At 35.8% G+C, this 21,595-nt stretch overlaps 1 protein-coding gene across 1 annotated transcript in view; it reads right to left on the minus strand.

Moving 5' to 3' along the window:
- The window catches only part of SCN7A (sodium voltage-gated channel alpha subunit 7), a 93,172-nt gene that overhangs the window by 40,248 nt on the left and 31,329 nt on the right, over positions 1 to 21,595 (minus strand). Inside the window, 5 exon segments of the mRNA XM_017867494.1 lie at positions 999 to 1,172; positions 2,247 to 2,485; positions 5,286 to 5,382; positions 15,002 to 15,208; positions 20,166 to 20,307. Of these exon segments, the coding sequence (XP_017722983.1) occupies positions 999 to 1,172; positions 2,247 to 2,485; positions 5,286 to 5,382; positions 15,002 to 15,208; positions 20,166 to 20,307 (859 nt within the window).

Genomic DNA, 21,595 nt, shown 5'->3' on the forward strand with positions numbered 1-21,595 from the left:
CTCAGCCTCCTGAGAAGTTGAGACTACAGACATGAACCACCACTGTGACTACTTTTTTTTTTTTTTTTAGAATTGGAGTCTCACTATGTTGCCTAGGCTGGTTCCAAATTCCTGGCCTCATTTCTTGACTTTTTCTAGCGTTCAGTTGTCTTTCTGGACTCAAGAGTGAGATCTTACATTTACCTATGCAAAAAATTAATCATCTTAAATTCAGTCCATTACCAGCCTTTAAAATATTTTGATACTATCTTTTAGCACATTTTCTGCAATTGCCAGTGCTGTTTCCATAAATTTGGTGACAACATCCTGTATATATTTCTCTTATTCATTAGAAAATATTATGGATGAGGATTTAAGACAGGATTCTGAATGAGCTGCTCTCTAGGAAGTAACCATTAGAATAAGATCAAATGGACTTAATTGTTCTTAATTCCTGCTACATTCCTTCAACCTATCACCAGAATGTGACCATGTATAACTTATCTAAAGCTTATTATTTCAATAAACATTATTCTAATAACATTACTCCTTTGTTTAATTTTCTGAGTCTCACCATTACCTTACCTCATAGACATACACTAATTTTTACCTAATAATTATTATAGTAACATTCTGCTGGCCTGACTGGTCTTCCTTTGTACCTGACCTTTAGAAATACTCACCTTATTTCGGCTTCTTGGTGTTATATTAGAATTCTACTTTGGAGACTCCTAATTTTCTTACTTTCCAAAATGTACTCAGTTACCCTGACCCTGCTTCCTAAAACTGTATCTCAAATTTCCTGCATATATGGCATTATTTCCTTTAACGTTGTGGTCAAATAACAGCATTGGAGACTTCTTACTCTTTCCTTGGCAATAAACTCTTTATATATTAATCAATTCATTTAATACTTCCAATGTCCCAATGGGATAGGTATTACTGTAGCCCCATTTTATGTCTGCAGAAACTGAGATAAACTTCGATCAAATAAAAGTTAGGTATTGGATTCTACTTACCATCCTGAATAATCGAAGAAGAACCATTCCTTCAACATTTGCTAGACAAAGTTCTGTTAAACCATGGAACACTATTACACTATCAAAAATGTTCCAACCTACTTGGAAATACCCATATGGATTCATTGCAATTATTTTAAAAATCATTTCTGCTGTGAAAATTCCAATGAAAACCTAAATGAAAACCAAACACACAGGTGAGAATATGATTCCAAGAGCTGTATCAGAATCTTCACACAAAAACTCTGTAACACACACTGTTTACTTGTCACTGTCACATTCTTCACAGCTTCTCTGTCAAGATCTGGTTAGTTGTGGAGTCTGCATTATAAGGACAGACTCATACATTTTATTCAACAATCTAATGTCAAACACTATATACAGAATCTTTTATTATTTTAATAAAATTCATCCTAGAAGAAAACAAATGAATATTTCAGGGTGAAGACCTTTCAAGTTTGAATGCTTATTTTGAGGTACAGAGCACATGATATGATATTTAATTTTCAACCTCTGAAAAAACAGCAAGAACCTATGGAAGCTCTCCTTTAAAAACGTACTGGCAGAAATCACTAAATTGCTGTTTTGGTACCAAATAAATGTATAATTTGAAACTTGTTGCAGTTTGGCTGCTTTTATTAGTACCAAGCAACTAAACAACAACAACAGGGAAAGAAAATACATTTAAATGTTATACATTTGCTTGAATGTGACCTATTTTTAAACTCACAGGAATTTGTTTTGTCTTTTGAATTGTATGTGAAAAGGACAGGTGAATCTCAAAATACCAGGCTAAAATGATAAGTTCCAATCCCGGGCAAAGATACATGGTTAGAACAGACAGGGCCAACTGCTGTTTTAATCAGAATTAAGAATTCAGGAGTCAGGTGCTTGTTATTTCACCTCTGCCCTACTCTGATATATGAGCTAACGGTACCAAGAGACTGTATATTTGGGAAGGGAGGGGCAATAAATAATTTCCATGTAATGTAACTGCCAAGCAGCTGGCTATGAATCCCAAATTTAAACTGGGGAATTTTAAATTCCAGCTGTAAAACTATTCAATGATAAGAACATTCACAAAGCAGGGGTTGGAGGGATAAAGCACAAACACGAGGCTTCATTCAATAATTATGAATATTGTCACACATTGAAGTTACAGAATAAAATAATGGGAATAATGATGAACAAAGAAAAGTTCAAAGATAAGAAACTACAAGTGAAAATAATGTACAATGAGAGTCTTACCAGGTTTCCAATGTTGAGAAGATTGTTAGTTGATTTACTCATTGGATAATGCTCCAAGGCCAGAAAACATATGTTTAAAATTATGCATATGATAAGGAAAAGATCAGCAAATGGTGCCATTACAATCCTATGGACAAATTCTTTCAATTTTGACCAACAGGGAGAACAATTCCATATCAAGAAAGTTGTCGTAAACTTATACCAATATAATGGGCATACCTTCTTGGATTTTTCAAGTTCTGAAATGAAAGAATACAAAAGTTAAACATTCTGGCCAGGTGCAGCGGCTCATGCCTGTTATCCCAGCACTTTGGGAAGCCAAGGTGGGCGAATCACCTAAGGTCAGGAGTTCGAGATCAGCCTGGCCAATATAGTGAAACCTTGTCAATACAAAAAATAGCCGGGTGTGGTGTGCCTGTAATCCCAGCTACTCAGGAGGCCGCGGGAGGAGAATTGCTTGAACCTGGGAGGCAGAGGTTGCAGTGAGCTGAAGATTGTGCCCCACTGCCTCCCAGTCTGGGCAACAGAGTGAGACTCTGCCAAAAGAAGGAAAGAAGAAAGAGAGAGAGAGAGAGAGAGAGAGAGGAAGGAGGGGGAGGGGGAGGGAGGGAGGAGAGGAAGGAAGGAAGGAAGGAAGGAAGGAAGGAGGAAGGAAGGAAGGAGAGAAGGGAGGAGGGGGAAGGGAGGAGGAGAAGGGAGGAAGGAGAAGGAGGAAGGAGAAGGAAGGGGAAAGGGAGGAAGGAAGGAGGAGAAGGGAGGAGGAAAAAGGGAAGGAAGGAGAAGGAAGGAAGAAGGAAGGAAGAGGGAGGGGAGGAAAGTTAAAACATTCACAAATTGTTTTAAGTTCTAACTAATAGACAATTTTGACTTTTGCATGCAAAGGGAAATTTGAAGATAGAATTCTGATATGGAATTCAAAAACAGAAATATTCTATCCTAATAAAAAACTGAATGAAAGGAAACCCTCTCTTGGGCAACCCACTTTCTCAGCATGAGGAAGCTCTCTCTCTCTCTCCTTTCTTTTTTGTCTGTTAAACTTTCTGCTCCTTAAACCACTTCACGTGTGTCCATGTCATTAATCATCTCGGCGTGAGACAACTAACCACAGCCTTGCATCCCTAGGATGAAGCCGACTTGATCATGGTGGATAAGCATTTTGATGTGCTGCTGGATTCGATAAAAACAAGCAATGGGAAAAGGATTCCGTATTTAATAAATAGTGCTGGGAAAACTGGCTAGCCATATTCAGAAAACAGAAACTGGACCCCATCCTTCCACCATACACAAAAATTAAATCAAGATGGATTAAAGACTTAAATGTGAAACCTAAAACCAGAAAAACCCTAGAAGAAAACCTAGGCAATATGATTCAGGACATAGGCATGGGAAAAGCCTTCATGACTGAACACCAAAAGCGATGGCAACAAAAGCCAAAATTAACAAATGGGATCACATTAAATTAAAGAGCTTCTGCACAGCAAAAGAAACTATCATCAGAGTGAAGAGACAACTTACAGAATGGGAGAAAATGTTTGCAATCTATCCATCTGGCAAAAGTCTAATATTCAGAATCTTCAAGGAACTTAAACAAATTTACAAGAAAAAAACAACCCCATCAAAAAGTGGGCAAAGGACATGAACAGATACTTCTCAAAAGAAGACATTTATGTGGCCAACAAAACATATGAAAAAAAGCTCATCATCACTAGTCATTATAGAAATGCAAATCAAAACCACAATGAGACACCATTTCACGCCAGTTAGAATTGCCCTCATTAAAAAGTCAAGAAACAACAGATGCTGGCGAGGATGTGGAGAAATAAGAACGCTTTTACACTGTTGGTGGGAAGGCAAATTAGCTCAACCACTGTGGAAGACAGTGTGGCGATTCCTCAAGGATCTAGAACCAGAAATACCATTTGACCCAGCAATCTCATTACTGGGTATATACTCAAGGGATTATGAATCGTTCTACCATAAAGACACATGCACACGTATGTTCATTGCAGCGCTATTCACAATAGCAAAGACTTGGAACCAACCCAAATGCCCATCAATGATAGACTGGATAAAGAAAATGTGGCACATATACACTATGGAGCACTATGCAGCCATAAAGAAGAATGAGTTTATGTCCTTTGCAGGGACATGGATGAAGCTGGAAACCATTATTCTCAGCAAACTAACACAGGAACAGGAACGAAACACTGCATGTCCTCACTCATGGGTGGGAGTTGAACAATGAGAACACATGGACACAGGGAGGGGGGCATCACACACAGGGGCCTGTCAGTGGGTAGGTGGCAAAGGGAGGGAGAACATTGGGAAAAGTGCCTAATGCATGCAGAGCTTAAGACCTGGATGCTGGGTTGATGGGTACAGCAGATCACCATGGCACATGTATACCTATGTAGCAAACCTGCACGTCCTGCACATGTGTCCCAGAACTTCAATTTTAATTTTAAAAAAAAATCTGTGTGTGAAAAAAAAAAAAGCTGAATGAATTAAATTTCCTCTATTGTGTTCATGCTTGGCTGAGTTAGACAAAAGAAAATGAAGCAAACTGTGTATTAGAAGAAAAATGTAGGGACATCCCTCAAGAAAACAAATATGGAACATAGTTGAGAACATTGTGACTTATAATGTCTAGATTTACATGCTTTACAAATTAATGCCTTTTGATATTGTCCATGATAAATAATCATTGGTTACACATAAAAATATAGAGATAAGTCTAGAAAGGACCTTGAGATATTAATGTTACATACCACGATCTCTATTTTTAGTCACAATTTAATATGTCAGTATGTTTTAATGTTAAACAAAGAAAATTATTTGGTACTCTTTGGTCACTTTCCAATGTTTAAAACACCATGATTCTGAAATTTCTATGCATGGCTTATCCTAATATTCTCAAATATTTCTTAAATTTTTGTTGTATTACCATCTAAGATTCTAAAGAAATTGCTGAATTTCTTTAAAAGTGAATTTTATGAGTAGTACCTTCAATAGTGAATGTCTAATTATTTAGTACTTTACCTTCCTTATGTCTGAGAGTAGCATCTTCCAACACATCCAGTGATGTGTCTGTGGAAGTTGGTGACCTTTTCTTCATTTCTATTTGTATGGTCTTGGCCTGAAAAGGAATTTGATGGTTTAATACTGGCATCCTCTCTTTGCACGTCCAAGACTATAAGAAGGTGCACAGCCTTGCTAAAAACTCCAGTTATTCTCCTGGAGCCTTTTCTTTTTATTAAATTGATACATAATCATTGTACATGTTTGAGGGGTATATGTGGTATTTTCATACATGCATACAATGTGTAATGATCAAGTCGGGTTAATTGGAATGCACATCATCTGAAACATTTATCTTTTTTTTGTATTGATAGCATTTCAATTCCTCTCCTATAGCTATTTTGAACTACATAATAAATTATTAACTAAAGTCACTGTACTGTTGAACACTAGATCTTATTCCTTCTACTTAACCATATTTTTTGCACCCACTAGCTAACCTCTCTTCATACCCCCGATACATACCCTTTGCAGCCTCTGGTAACCACCAATAAACTATCTACTTTCATGAGATCCACATTTTTAGCTCCCACATATGACTGAAAACATGTGAAGTTGGTTTTTCTGTGCCTGGCTTATTTCACTTAACATAACCTCAAGTTCCAACCATGTTGCTGCAAATGACAAGACTTTATTCTTTTTAATGGCTGAATAATATTCCACTGTGTATATACTACATTTTCTTTATTCAGGTATCCATTGACAGACACTTAAGTTTATTCATATCTTGGCTATTGTGAATAATACTGTGACAAACATGGAAGTACAGATATTTCTTCAATATGCTGACTTTCTTTCAAGTACATACCCTGCAGTGGGATCCCTGAATGATGGTAGCTCTATTTTTAGTTTTTTGAGGAACCTCCATACTGTTCCCATAGTGGCTGTACTAACTTACATTCCCACTAAGAGTGTTCCAGAATTTTTGGGTTCTATCACTTGCCAATCTTTAGGCAGTTATTAAACTGATTTAGGAGTTCTTAAAATTAAATAAAATTTTATACTGTGAGGTCTGAGATCAAATATTAAAGGAGCAAAGACCATGAAATGGTCGTGGTATGATCCATATTTGGCAAATAATCCAATATATAGTTTAGGATTATTGCAAAATATCCAATCAGGAAACATACTACTAAATAATAACAGAGTATTTTTCTAACATCTTAAATTTTGTTAGGATAATGTTAGCTTTATAACTTTGTAAATGATCTTGATAAAATAAGAAATTGTTTGGCATTGTGATAATAAGTCTTGAAGAACAAGCAATGGAATGGATTTATATGGGTTGTCTTAGACCGTGTATGATATTAAATGAGTAGGACAGGCATAATTCTGTAAGAGAATTACTTATTTCTGTTTATCATGTCTCTCGAATAATGGTTTTAAGAGATCTTCTGCTTTACTGATCTTGCATTGGTAAGATAGTTAAAACTCCCAGGCTTTGTTGTAGATATTACAAGTTCTATGCATTCATAAATCTGAGGAGTGTGACCATAGGTGTTTCCAGTGATCAGATGTAAAACGGTATTTGAATTTAAATGTTAAGAACTAGACAATGGATGGATATTATACTATAGTGATCCCCAACTGTTTTTACATTTGACACATGCAAAGGATGACACTATCTGTGTATTTGTTAACTTGGGGTAAATAGGTAAAGACTGCTCTTGAATAGAGTTAACTGACACAGGGACTGCCACTGCCCCACCACTGAGGGAGTTAATGGTTGAGGCTTGCCAATACCCAACCCAACATTCTGGCTGGCAAGTTCTGCTGTGGTATATCTTCAATGGTATAATAGATACCATGAAAATCGTTACATTATTTCACTATCAGTCAAGCCTCCTGCAATTTCACAAATACTACAGCTAGAGGAGGATAAAGCCAGTCATACTGCATACTGGGTTTCCTCAGACCGATGACAGACTCTGCAGGTCTAAGTTCCAGTTCCTCTTTTTTTTTTTCCCCCAGTAGGTAAAGTACATGAACAGACACTTCCCAAAAGAAGGTATACTGTGGTCAACAAATATATGATAAAATGCTCAACCTCAGTAATCATTAGAGAAACAAAAGTCAAAACCACAATGAGAAATTGTTTCCCACCAGTCAGAAGGGCTATTGCTAAAAAGACCAAAACAAACAAACGAACAAACAAAACAGATGTTGGTGAGGTTGTGGAGAAATTGGAATGCTTGTACACTGCTGGTGGGAATGTAAGTTCAGTCACTGTGGAAAGCAGTTTGGAGATTTCTTAAATAACTTAAAACAGAGTTAACATTAAAGCCAGCAGTCCCAATACTGAGTATATACCCAAAGGAATACAAATCATTCTATCAAAAAGACACATTCATGTTTATGTTCATCACAGCACTATTCACAACAGCAAGGACATGGGATCAATCTAGATGCCCATCAACGGTAGACTAAATAAAGAAAATGTAGTACCCTGGAATACTATACCACTCTAAAAGAAGAACAAAATCATGTCCTTTGCAGCTTGATGAACATGGATGCAGCTGGAGGCCATTATCCTAAGCCAGTTAAGGCAGGAACAGAAAACCAAATACCATATGTTCTCACTTGTAAGTGACAGCTAAACTTTGTGTGCACATGGACATTAAGATGGGAACAATAGACATTAGTCATTGGGGACTACTAGAGGGGCAAGGCTCGCGGGTGGGCAAGAGTTGAAGGACTACCTACCAGCCACTATGCTCACTACCTGGGTGATGGGATCATTCCTACAGGATCATTCCTACACCAAACCTCGGTGACATGAAATTTGCCCATGTAACATGTGCACATGTACCCCCGAATCTAAAATAAAAGTTGAGAAAAAAAAAAGAAATTTTTTAAAAAGTAATCTAAAAGTTCAAGGTGTGGATGGGTGTGGTGGCTTACGCCTGTAATCCCAGCACTTTGGGAGGCCGAGGCGGGCGGATCACGAGGTCAGGAGATCCAGGCCATTCTGGCCAACGTGGTGAAACCCTGTCTCTACCAAAAATACAAAAATTAGCTGGGCGTGGTAGGGCGTGCCTATAGTCCCAGCTACTTGGGAGGTTGAGGCAGAAGAGTCACTTGAACCCGGGAGGCGGAGGTTGCAGTGAGACCAGATTGCACCACTGTACTCCAGCTTGGCGACAGAGTGAGACTCCTTCTCAAAAAAGTTCAGAATGTAAGGGTTAGATTTTCGTTGTTGTTGTTTAAACTATGCTTATTCTAGAAACCATTTTTAGCTGAACTATAAGCTTACATAAAATGTAAGTTATAATTGATGAAATTTCAAATTTTCATGACATTAAAAACCAATAGAAGTAATTTTTTGTTATTAAGATCTGGCAGGGATTTCTTATATGTGTATCTCCTAAAGACGATACTGTGAGACATAGTGAATAATATCCTTGATTATATCCTTAATGGAGAGGAATTAATTACTCTTCATAGAGCTGTTTCAGATAGGGACAATGTTTGTTGGAATTGCATTAAGAAGTAATTCAGTAAAGATAATTGTCCAGGGTGGGGAATGGGGAATAAAGTACGTGGTAATAATACTGTTGCTGATATAGTCAGTGCTCAATTATCTACTAATTTGGCTTCAACTATGAATAGATTTTAGAATATGAAATGAATAAACCACATGTCTGCCTAGTAAAATATTTACCTTGATTGAGCTTCTTATAAATATTGAATAAATGCACACACATTGGCCAAATACTAAGGACATAGCTATTTTACAATGAAAATTGAGAGGACTGTTACTCAACACCCTTCCTCTATGGGATATTTAAGAGCTAATAAGGGCATATGCCTGAACTTTTGACAATCCAGTATTAAAATTAAACTGGAAAAGGTGGCTAGGATTCTTTTTCTCAAAACTAGTTTAAGTATTTTTTGGAGCAGAAGTAGTAATAAGGAAGAACTTAGTCACATGTCTCTCATTTACCTGAATATCTGACAAGTTTGTCATGAACTCAGGGTTACTCTTTCCTGTAGCCATGCTGGCCTTTTTAATTCTCTGACTCACCCTGCCCACTCCATCTATGTAGCCTGGACACGTTCTTCACATCTCAGCTCAAGTGTCAGTTTCTCATAGAAACCTTCTCTGACTCAGAGAATCCTTTATAAAAGGCCTTCAAAGGACCATGTCTCTCTGTTTTATTCCACTTGCCCCAGTTTCCTTTAATTTATTAAAGAAGAGAATAATAGAGCGAACCACCGAGTAACCAATAGCCAGCCTCAACAATTACTAATGTTCTATTCTTCCTTTTTCATTTATTCTTCACTCTACTTATTTTCTGAAATATTTATTTTAAATGAAATTTCAGAGAGAATACACTTTTCAGATAAAATATTAAAACTATAAATAACAACACCATTATCATGATTAGTAAAATTAGTAATTCCTTAATATTAACCAATACTCATATTATACCCAATTCATTACTCAAAAACATCATTACAGTTGATTTGTTCTAATCAAAATACAAACAAGGTCCAAACATTTTATATACTTGGCAGTTTTATCAATTATCTTGTAATTTAATGTATTTTTTCCAACATGATTTATTTTGTAAAGATTCTGGGTTGCTTATACTTTAGACTTTTTCACACTCTCTATTAGGTAGATTGTATCATTTCAGTGTAATTTAATGTACTCCTCTCTCTCTTATAGTCTCTGGGGGGAAAAAAAGCAATTGGATCAAGACCCTTATTAGACTTAACTCAAATTTTGGGAAGAATATATTGTATCTGGTATTTTGTGTTTTCTATTCCATAATAGCAAGAAACACATAATTTATTGTCCTTGAGATACAATTTAGTGTTTATGATAATTTGATAGTCTATCTATCCATTAGACCATTAGCTTCATGAAGATAGACACTCTATTTGTGTTTATTAAAACTTTTTATATCCAGTGCTTTGTACAATTGTCAATCATGTTTTAGTTAGATGAATTATGACTATCATTTTAAATGTGGCAAATATTTTTTAAAAATATTTGTATTTCTACAATTTTATATACATGATTATCTTTCTGAGATTTTGCCAGTAGTTGACTATTCATAAGAAAGTTTCACCTGCAAGGAATGCTACTGTTTCAGCATTGAGCCTCCGGAATGAGGAAGTGAAGTGGTAAATGATGGATTCTATTCCTCAGTGTTGTGAAATCAAATATCAGTGAGTATAGATCAATCTCTGCAGCTGGAACTCCTCAATGAGGATTAAACTCAAGAATTCATGATGGTACTTATCATATGTCTGATGCATATTTGACCCTCAATAAACATTTTATGTGACTGCTATCGTCACTTTCATTATTCTTTTAATTATACCTAAATAGAGTCAAAGACAAGAATTTTATGTTGCTGGCTGTTTCTCTGTCGGAACAGCCATGCCTTCTTGCGTTTGCCTTCTTGTGTTCTCTATAATTAGTGACTGATTATTTATTAACTTTATTACCATGAATTAAATGTTATAGTGTAATAATATAAACATGTTAATATCTTGTATAATATTATGGCTAGTTCTACATTTCCCACTTTGGAGACTGAACCTCAATTTTCTAATGTGAAATATTGAGATAATTCTAATATGTCAAAGGGTTGTCACAGTAGAAAGGCAACAATGTATGTAAAAATATAGCATTGAGTCTGAAACGTAGTAAATAAGCAATAAATGTTGCATGATATTAATGTTATTATATTGTTATGAGATAATTCACTTCTAAAATGTGAGTTTATTCAATCTGATTTTTTCCATAAAAATCAAGTGTTCTTAATACAGATTGCTGAGTGCAATAGTTTGTGTAAAAGCTCTCTTCAACATGATCCAAATATTGACATTTCATAATAATTTTATTAATACTCTTCATAATGTTTTTCAGTTGCTTAGTATAGTGTAAGCAATGCTTAGTGCCTTACATGCATTTATTTCATTTGGACCTCACTACAACTCATAAGACAGGTACTTTATATACATTTTACAGATAAAAAAAGCTGAAGTTTAGAAAAGCTAGCAAACTTGGCAAACATCATTCATCTATTAAGTAGCTAAATTGGGCTGAAATCCACATTTATCTGACTGCAGAGCTGTGCTTTCGGCCCATATGACCAACAGCTTTCCTATAATGTGAGAATATGAAGCACCTGAGCAATATCCCAGCAATTCCAGCATTGGAATTGACATCTCACTGGTTTGCAAGCAGATCAGTGATCTGTAGAGCCCTCAATTTGTTCCATTTTACATTATTTTTTCCGGTTTTTGTATTTATAAATAAAAGGGGAAAATTCTTGCACAAATAGTGTATACTTTTACTTCCCAGAAAATTCTGTTTGATAAAATGTTCTAGGAATCTTCCAGGAAAAGAAATGGGTTATGGCCGGGCGCGGTGGCTAAAGCCTGTAATCCCAGCACTTTGGGAGGCTGAGACGGGTGGATCACGAGGTCAGGAGATCGAGACCATCCTGGCTAAGACAGTGAAAACACCGTCTCTACTAAAAAATACAAAAAACTAGCCGGGCAAGGTGGCAGGCGCCTGTAATCCCAGCTACTCGGGAGGCTGAGGCAGGAGAATGGCGTAAACCCGGGAGGCGGAGCTTGCAGTGAGCTAAGATCCGGCCACTGCACTCCAGCCTGGGCGACAGAGCAAGACTCTCTCTCAAAAAAAAGAAAAAAAAAAAAAAGAAAAGAAAGAAAGAAATTAGTTATGATTAAAATTTTTTTAAAATCAGAAAATGTGATCCAGAGCAGAAAAATGAGTAGAAATATTGTAAAACTGGGAAATATCCAAGTTCTTCATAAGCAGAGTTAATAAAACATTTCATCTAGGATCAGAGAAGTATTGTTACATTCTTGGATACAATTGAGTGCAGCCATAAGCCCTTAAGATTGTGAAATACCTCTTTAGAACAAATTACACATTTAACATATCATTCAAACTCTAATCACTCAATCTGAAGGACCCCAGAGTCATTTCTTAGAAACAGAAAGCTTTTGAAATTTGTTTTTCTGTGGCTTACTCATATATAATGGGAATACTCAATAGCTGTTTTTATACATGTTTTCTTCACACAGTCCACAATTGCTTCTTGTTCAATGGTATGCATGCTATGGACAAAAGTAGCTATCGAGTCATTCAGTATGATCTTACATCATGTTGTTCAGATCCCACTTTTTGGTACAATAGCTTTCTAAAGTTTCTTGACTGGTGATGACTTAATAAAAGGGTTATATACAGGGGAGTTAACATTTCCCTCTTTGACTTAGCAGGGATGTTTGGTATTAATGTACTTTACTACATATTCCACTTCGTGGGGGAGTGTATCTCGGCCCTTTACTTTTCCCCCTTGTCTTTTTATGCTCTTTATGAGAGGGTTCCGGGTATGGCTCCTCTCCATTTTTTGTTCTCTGGCTCAATGTAGACCTTTTTCCCATTTACCAGAAAGGTAGTTCAAGGAAGAGACGTGAGATTGCCAGGTCCTGCAGAACATTAGAAAGCTACTTCTGGTTGCTTTCTTCCACCTGGTCCCTTCTTTAAGCACACTCATGCACAGTTGAGATTTTTAAAGACAATTTTCCAAAACTTCCTTAATGCTACTTCTGTCAATACTTTCAAATTAGTAGACCAAAGTTTTTGCTATGAGGCTAAATAATCTGAAAAAAATATTAAAGCACAACACTAAGGTAGCTGAAAATTACAGTAAAACATTGTTCGGTTTTATTAATCTGGATTTAATTATTTCAGGAATAAAATAATTCCCTGTACTATGATACATAGTGCATTTCCTCTGGGAAGAACTAGAAAGCCAAAAAAATAATTTTGTTTCTGTCTACAACTTCAGTACTGTAATTTTATCCATCCTTTTAGTACTTTCTAATTTCTAAATTATGGAAGATTCTGTCACTTTTGCGTTAACACCAGATATTTTTCTAAGTTGTAGCAAAAGCAAGCTCTCTTATTGAAATTTTTTTGATCTTCTGATTACACACAGATATAAACATCTATTAGAAGTCAATGTACTCCAAGACCTTAAAAAGACACCTCTAGCACTGTGATTTTAAGAAGCATTAAAAAAAAGAAAAGAAAGAAAGAAACCATGTCATTTGCAGCAACATGGATGCAGCTGGAGGTCATTATCCTAAGTGAATTAACACACGAACAGAAAACTAAATACTGCATGTTCTCACTTACTAAATGGGGAGGCTCAGCACTGGGCACACATGGACCTAATAATGGGAACAACAGACCCTAGGGACTATTAGAGGGGGAAGAAAAGGGGGAGGGCAAGGAAGGGCTGAAAAACTGCTTGTTGTTGGGTACCAAACACTACCTGGGTAATGGGATCATTTGTACCCTAAGCCTCACTGTCACGCAGTATACCCACATAACAAACCTCCACATGTAGCCGCTGAATCTAAAAGTTGAAATTTTGAGATATGTTTCATAAATACCTAGTTTATTGAGTGTTTTTAGCATGAAGGGGTGTTGAATTTTATCGAAGGCCTTTTCTGCATCTATTAAGACAATCATGTGGTTTTTGTCATTGGTTCTATTTATGTGATGGATTACATTTATTGATTTACTTAGTTTGAACCAGCCTTGCATCCCAGAAATGAAGCCAACTTGATTGTGGTGGATAAGCTTTTTAATGTCCTGCTGGATGTCGTTTGCCAGTATTGTTAGACTGGATAAAGAAAATGTGGCACATATACACCATGAAATACTATGCAGCCATAAAAAAGAATGAGTTCATGTCTTTGCAGGGACATGGATGAAGTTGGAAACCATCATTCTCAACAAACTAACACAGGAACAGAAGACCAAACACCGCATGTTCTCACTCATAAGTGGAAGTTGAACAATGAGAGCACATGGGCACAGGGAGGGGAAAAATCACGCATCGGCACCTGTCGGGGAGTAGGGGCAAGGGGAGCGACAGCATTAGGAGAAATATCTAACACAGATGACAGGTTGATGGGTGTGGCAAACCACCATGGCACATGTATACCTGTGTAACAAACCTGCACGTTCTAGACATATATCCCAGAACTTAAAGTATAATAATAATAAAAAGATGCTCTAATAAAGCAACTATTTAAAATTCCAAAAAATGTTGAAATTGTAAAAAATTTAAAATTTAAAACTGCATAGAAAAATAAAGACCACCACCATCACTAAGAAAAAGAACTAAAACCCAAACAAAAAAATATCATAGTATGAACCCAGGAGGCAGAGCTTGAAGTGAGCTGAGATCACACCACTGCACTCCAGCCTGGGCAACAGAGTGAGACTCTGTCTCTAAATAAATAAATAAATAAATAAATAAATAAATAAATAAATATTTTAAAAAATCATTAGTGTGGTAGATTATTTGCAAAATAGCCACAGATTTCCTTCTTTTATTTATACCCTTAGGAAATCTCTTTCCACCTTAACTCTAACCTTGGCCATGTTACTTGCTTTACCCACTGGACAATAACAAAGGTGACACAAGCAGAGCCTTAAAGCACTTGGCATTGGTGCTTGCTCCCCTGCTGTTTTTTGCAATCTGTGACCACCATGAGACCAGCAATGAACTGTCTCAACTAAGCCTAAGCCATAGAATCATGAACAAATAAATGGTGGTTGTTTCAAGATAAAAAAAAATATATATATATATACACACATATATATATACCTCATCTGTTTCATTTCCTTCTTGAAGTTCTTTTCCAGTCTGTTGAAATTTTGGTTCAATCTTCTTAGATGTTTTACCAACTCTCTGCTTTTCTTCTTCATAGGCCGTGGCAAGTATGCCTAAGAACAAACTTGCCATATAAAAGGAAAACCAAAAACTTACCACAACAAAAAATATCATGTAGACTTTCCCAGATGCATAAAGTATCTAAGGAAGGTAGAAAGTAAGGCAAAAGAGTAAAATGTTATTTATCTTCCGTGATTCTCCTATTTTAAAATAAAAGGCAAAATTTTGTTAGGAAAATAATGTAGCCATAAATGGAATGCAATCATAAGACTGCTTAAGCACTGGCTCCACCTGAAGAAATAAATGAAAATCTTTTGAACTTGAGGCATGCATGTGAGATATAAAATATATGCTGTAAAACCAAGGGAAAATTAGTAATTTAACTAACTCAGGGTATTTGATTTTTATGTGTTCATTGATAGAGAAAATACATTTGAAATAATTGTCATCTCTCGATATAGAAACTGGACAGCCTCAACATGGAAAGTTATTTTCTTTGCAGAAGCATCTTTAAATATATGAAGCTTAACGAAGTCAGAGAATGTTTGGAGATTGTTTTTTCCGATTATTACTTTATGGAAAAATCACAGCAAAGTAAAAAATTAGTCTTTATAAGGAATGGAGAGCAGAATTATTTCTTTGCCTGTCAGAGTATCTACTTTGGTGAAGAATCTTTAGACAAGCTACATGGGTAAGTCAAATTACCCATTTACATGAAGGCAGTGCAGTGGGTGACATTTATGGATAGCAAATTACAACATTTTAGATTGCCAAACACAGCACTGACTAGCTTTTTATTTCATAATAACTGCCTAAGACAGATCAGAAAATTAAAAGATTTGAAAAATTATAAGTAGAGCATTACAAATATAAAATATTAACCATTGATTTAACCTCATTGATCAAAAGTACATGAGCAAAATTTAAGAAAACAAATGAGAAATTAAATTAACAGAAAAGTATTATCTACAGAAAATATTGTGTGGATGTAACAGTCAAGAATGTTTACAGATTAATAGAAAGTTCAAACATTCAATGAGAAATAATTTCTTGACCTAGTGTATATTTCTTGACCTAGTGTATATTTTTAATAAGCCCTATTATCACAGTGAGTAAACTATTTAGGACTGGTTAAATATTTTGTCACTGAAGTACCTGTTATTTACTGTAGCGCATTCAGCAGTCAGGAACAGCTATTTTAAAGTACACTGCAAACCCCATCTCTACTAAAAATACAAAAAAATTAGTTGGATGTGATGGTATTTGCCTGTAGTCCCAGTTACTCAGGAGGCTGAGGTGGGAGGATTGCCTGAGCCCAGGGTGGTTGAGGCTGCTGTGAGCCATGATCACACCACTGAACTCCAGCCTGGGTGACAGAGTGACACCATCTCTCAAAAAAAAAAAGTACCCTTCAGGCCATGCACATCAGTAAATAGAGTTGGTTCCAAGTATTCATGGGTTCCATTTCTGTGGATTCAACCAACCATGGGTCAACTATACATATTAAAATTTTATCTATATTGAACATATAGACTTTTTATCTTGTTATTATAAACAATACAGTGTAACAACTATACAGTCTCATACCATGTAAAAACATTTAGGTCAATGACCAGCAGCATATACAAAAGTGATCTCAAAAGATTCTAATGGAGCTGTTCTATATAGGTATATCAATTTTTTGGGTTTTTTTATACTATGTTTTTACTGTATCTTTTATATGCCTACCTATACAAATACTTAGCATAGTGTTCCAATTGCCTACAGTATTCAGTATAGTTACATGGTGTGCAAGTTTGCCGCCTAGGATCAATAGGCTATATAGCCTAGGTGTATAGTAGGCTACATCATCCAAGTTTGTGGAAGTTCACTCTATGATGTTCATACAATGATGAAATCACCTAATGACACATTTTTCAGAATGTATCCCTGTCATTAAGTAACACATGACTGTATTTACATAGCATTTACATTATACTAGGTATTATGAGTAATCTCATTTAACTTACACAGGATAATTTATACAGGAAGTATGTAGGTTATATGCAAATTCTATGCCATTTTACATTAAGGAACTTGAGAATTCATGGATTTTGGTATCCACCGGAGGTCCTGTAACTGATCCCCCATGGATACTGAAGGACAACTATACTTTATGTTTATTATCTTATTCAATATTGCTTTCAATATACAGAAGACAAATGGAAACTAGATAGGGAAAAAGCTACCAAGATCTCACAGTCTATGAGGGAATGCCTGAATTCAGAACTTTTGCTCTCTCCACTATATAATTCTAGTGGAGCATAAAAGCATATGCTGTTATTAGCATAAAACAGTATATAATTTCTAGTTTTATTACATTTTAGTTTGAAATAGAGGCTAACTATGACCTCTACTTCAATGCTTTTTATGAATATAAAATGAAACATTATAAACGAAGATCTTAGCACATCCCGAGTTCCCAATAAATATTAGCTATACTATAAACATAATTTTGTTCCCTGAGGGTTGATACTGTTTTGTTCATTTCTGTACCCACAGCATACCAGAATACTTGGATAAAATAAATATATTTTGAATTAATGGAAAACAATCATCTCCAAAACATACACTATACTCTTTGGGAAGAATTGCTAAATTTCCCTATTCATAATTAGTTCAATTTAAGGCAATGTTCAGGGTACAAATCTAGACAAAATCAAAACAAACTCCATCTACATTAGTCAGCAAAAACTTGAAGGACACTATTCACAATAGCAAAGACTTGGAACCAACCCAATGTCCATCAATGTTAAACTGGATAAAGAAAATGTGGCACATATACATCATGGAATACTATGCAGCCATAAAAAAGAATGAGTTCATGTCCTTTGCAGGCACATGGATGAAGCTGGAAACCATCATTCTCAGCAAACTAACACAGGAACAGAAAACCAAACACCACATATTCTCACTGGTAAGTGGGAGTTGAACAATGAGAACATATGGACACAGGGAGGGGAACATCACACACCGGGGGACCTGTTGTGGGGTGGGGGGAAGGGGAGGTATAGCATTAGGAGAAATACCTAATATAGATGACAGGTTGATGGGTGCAGCAAACCACTATGGCACATGTTTATCTATGTAACAAATCTGCACATTCTGCACATGTATCCCAGAACTTAAAGTGTAAAAAACAAACAAAAAGTTGCAGTACAATAATGAAGATCCCGAGAGCCCTAACAGCAGGACACTTCCAGACTGGTTCCCTATTTCTTCGGTAGAGGGAAAGAACTATCTTCAAACAATTGCTAATGAGAAAATTAATTCATACATTTTGGGGGTAATAAGTGAAGAGCAAAACGTGTATTATCATAGCATATACAGTGATAAAGCCCATACAAATTCACTTATATTTTATTAAAGTTCCATTAAGCATTCTATGTGTAGATGCTGAGAAAGCAACAAAATTAAAATAAGACAAAATTCTTATTTTTTTTCTCAGATAGATAAAAAGTTAGCAGGTAGTTTCTCAGGCAGTTCATCTCTAAGTGGGAAAATAGCTGGACAAGCAACTAAAACACCACAATCTGAGGAAAGTACAGTGGCCCGTGGCATTCCATGTAGGATGTGCCTTACTCCTACACTGGGCTTGGGGAAAAGCTCAAAGGAGAAATCATGGTTTCACAGCATAAATTTGAAGCATGAAACTGAAGGCAGATAGGAGGAAACTTAAATTTAGGGAGAGGGTATAACATACATGGAAATATGACATTACGAGAAAAGCTCATTTAGGAAGCAGCAAACCTTTTAAATAATTAAACAGAGAGCATATATTAGAGTACGTTAAGAAATAAATCAGGAGATGTAGGCAGATGAGACCTTGAAGGGCACTATATATCATGCATATAGAGTTGGAACTTTGGCCTATGGGAATTTGAAAAACACTGACGGATTTTTTAAAAGAAGAATAACATGATAAAATTATTTTAGAAATAAGAACCTCCTAGTGTTTTGGAGAAAACACTGAATCTTATCAAAGAGACTGGAAATACCAATGGAGGTACTAGTCTAACAAAATTAGAAAATATAGTTTGCGTAAAAGGTCACTTGCAATATTTTCTTTATTTTACCAAAATACAATTATGCTGCATGTATGTTTGGTCTACTTGATTTCCATTTAACAATATATTATGAAACTCTGTGCCCCAAATATATTACTTTAGCCTATCATCATTGATGACCCATATATACACATAGATTGTCCAAAATTTATCAAGCCAACCAAAATAAGCATGGACTGGATGTGTATGAATGTTTGTTCAAAAATAAAGAATGCTCTCCTTCAACTATAAATAACTTCAGAAGTTAGAGTAATGCTGCTTTGAAAATAACACTATTTTCTACTACGATAGAACTTCTCTTCAAAGAAAAACTGCATCCCCATTTTAATGAGTATCATACCTGAGAAACTATACACATACATAATTAGTTATGAACACAGACTCTCAGAATGTGAATTTCAATTCTCATTACAGTAAGCCTTCTGTTATTGTAACTGGAACATGATTGAATATTGAACTGGATAAGAGGAAATAGAAGAACAAAAAGAAATAGGACACTGTATGTATTCAATAAATAATTGCTTAAAACATGGTAATGTCATAAATTCAAAATGTTTTAACTAAAGAATTAATACCTAGAAATGTACTTTATTTAGTGATAATCAAATGCACAATATCATAGGCTTTGAAACAAGACCATGATCTGAGATCTGGGAGGTTCAACTGCTGTAAATTTTGGGAGGCTACTCGACCTCTCCAAATCTTAGTGTCTTCATATAAAAAGCATACACATAAACAAACACATACAGTCTCTCTCTTCTCTCTCTCTCTCTGACCTTGTAGAATTGTTTCAAAGATTAAATAAGATATAATACACGTGGCATTGTGGCCAGCTTATAATTTGACATTCAGTAATTCTAGTCCTCTTTTCTTTTGTCTTCCAATTCTTCTGCATGTAAAAATTTTTAAAACTATATTACATTTGACCATTATCTTAGAAGCGAGGGCATGGTGCCATTCCTAAGTACAGTACAGATTCTTTCTGTTCTTACCTGGTGATAAAGTACTTCAGGGTAATCCTGAGCCATTAACCGAAATAGGGCAAATAAGGCCCAGCCAAAACTGTCAAAATTTGTGAAGCCTTGATCAGGATTTATGCCAGCTTTTACACACACATATCCTTCAGGACACTGACTAAAGAAGACAAAGAAAAAAACCTGCTTACTGTTAGGTGACATTATGGCCAAATCATAGCTACAGAACATCTGTCCTGAGTAATAGAGAACTCACTTTTCCACAGGGAGAGTAATGTCTTCTCCCAAACAATTGCCTGCTAAAAAGTCACACATGAGTTAGATTTTAAGCCGATACAGTGAACGGTGTTAATTAAGCAAAATAAAAGGGGCCTCAAAGTGGTTTTGCCAAACCATTTTTTTCTATTTCTTTATTTTTTCGTTGACAAAGAGAAACTGTACATATTTGTGAAGTACAACATGCTGTTTTGAAATAGGTATATATTGTGCAATGGCAAAATGGAGCTAATTAACGCATGCATACCTCACATACTTTTTTTGTGGTGAGAATACTTAAATCTATCATCTTACCATTTTTCAAGAATAAAATGCCTTGTATTAACTATATCATTACTACTGCAATATCAAAAGGGAAATATCTGAACATCAGAGTGAACTGATGGAAAATAGTACTGATAAAAATACAGCTGCAATGGTTGAGGGTATAATTTTCAAATGACTTCATGTAAAGCCTGTAGAACCCATTATTTAAGGGTGAGAAAACACTTATTGCATCGATAATTTATAAGCAGTATTTGCACATGGGGAGGCAGATCCAATTAAATATTTATTTTATTTCCTTTCAGGGAGTCCTCATTATTTCTATCCACTTAGGAGCTTCAGTGTTGTGTTCCATGATTACAGTGATAGCCCAGCAAATCATGCTTCCCCTCTCCACGCCCTTGTGTAGTTTTCTCTCATATTATTTTGGGTTTAGTCATGTTACTTGTTTTAGTTTTAATGGAACAAAGAGAAGTTTAAAAATCATTCATGCAGTGGGACTTGCTAAATTGCTGACCCATAGTATCTGAGCAAATGAAGTTCTGTTGTCTTGTTGTTTTGGGATAATTTACCATGCAGCCAAGTATGACTGCTGCAGGTGAAACATTGCATGACTTTCTTTTCTTGCCTTGAAATATACCATTGTATCCTGAATATCCATGACCACGTATGTATATCCAAAATGTATTTCAGGTCATATTTGAGCTTGCAATGTACATAAAAGGAATTAGCTGAAATGGGATGGGACAGATACAAAGAGATGGGCTCACCATTTGGATATGAGAATAGAATGGGAGTCCAGCAGGAGTGGGGCAAAAAAATATGTGCTGAGGCCGAGCACAGGGTGCATTGGCTCACACCTGTAATCTCAGCACTTTGGGAGGCCAAGGTGGGTGGATCGCTTGAGT

The sequence above is a fragment of the Rhinopithecus bieti genome, unplaced genomic scaffold (genome assembly GCF_001698545.2).
Source record: "Rhinopithecus bieti isolate Rb0 unplaced genomic scaffold, ASM169854v2 scaffold_3854, whole genome shotgun sequence".
NCBI classification, from domain to species: domain Eukaryota; kingdom Metazoa; phylum Chordata; class Mammalia; order Primates; family Cercopithecidae; genus Rhinopithecus; species Rhinopithecus bieti.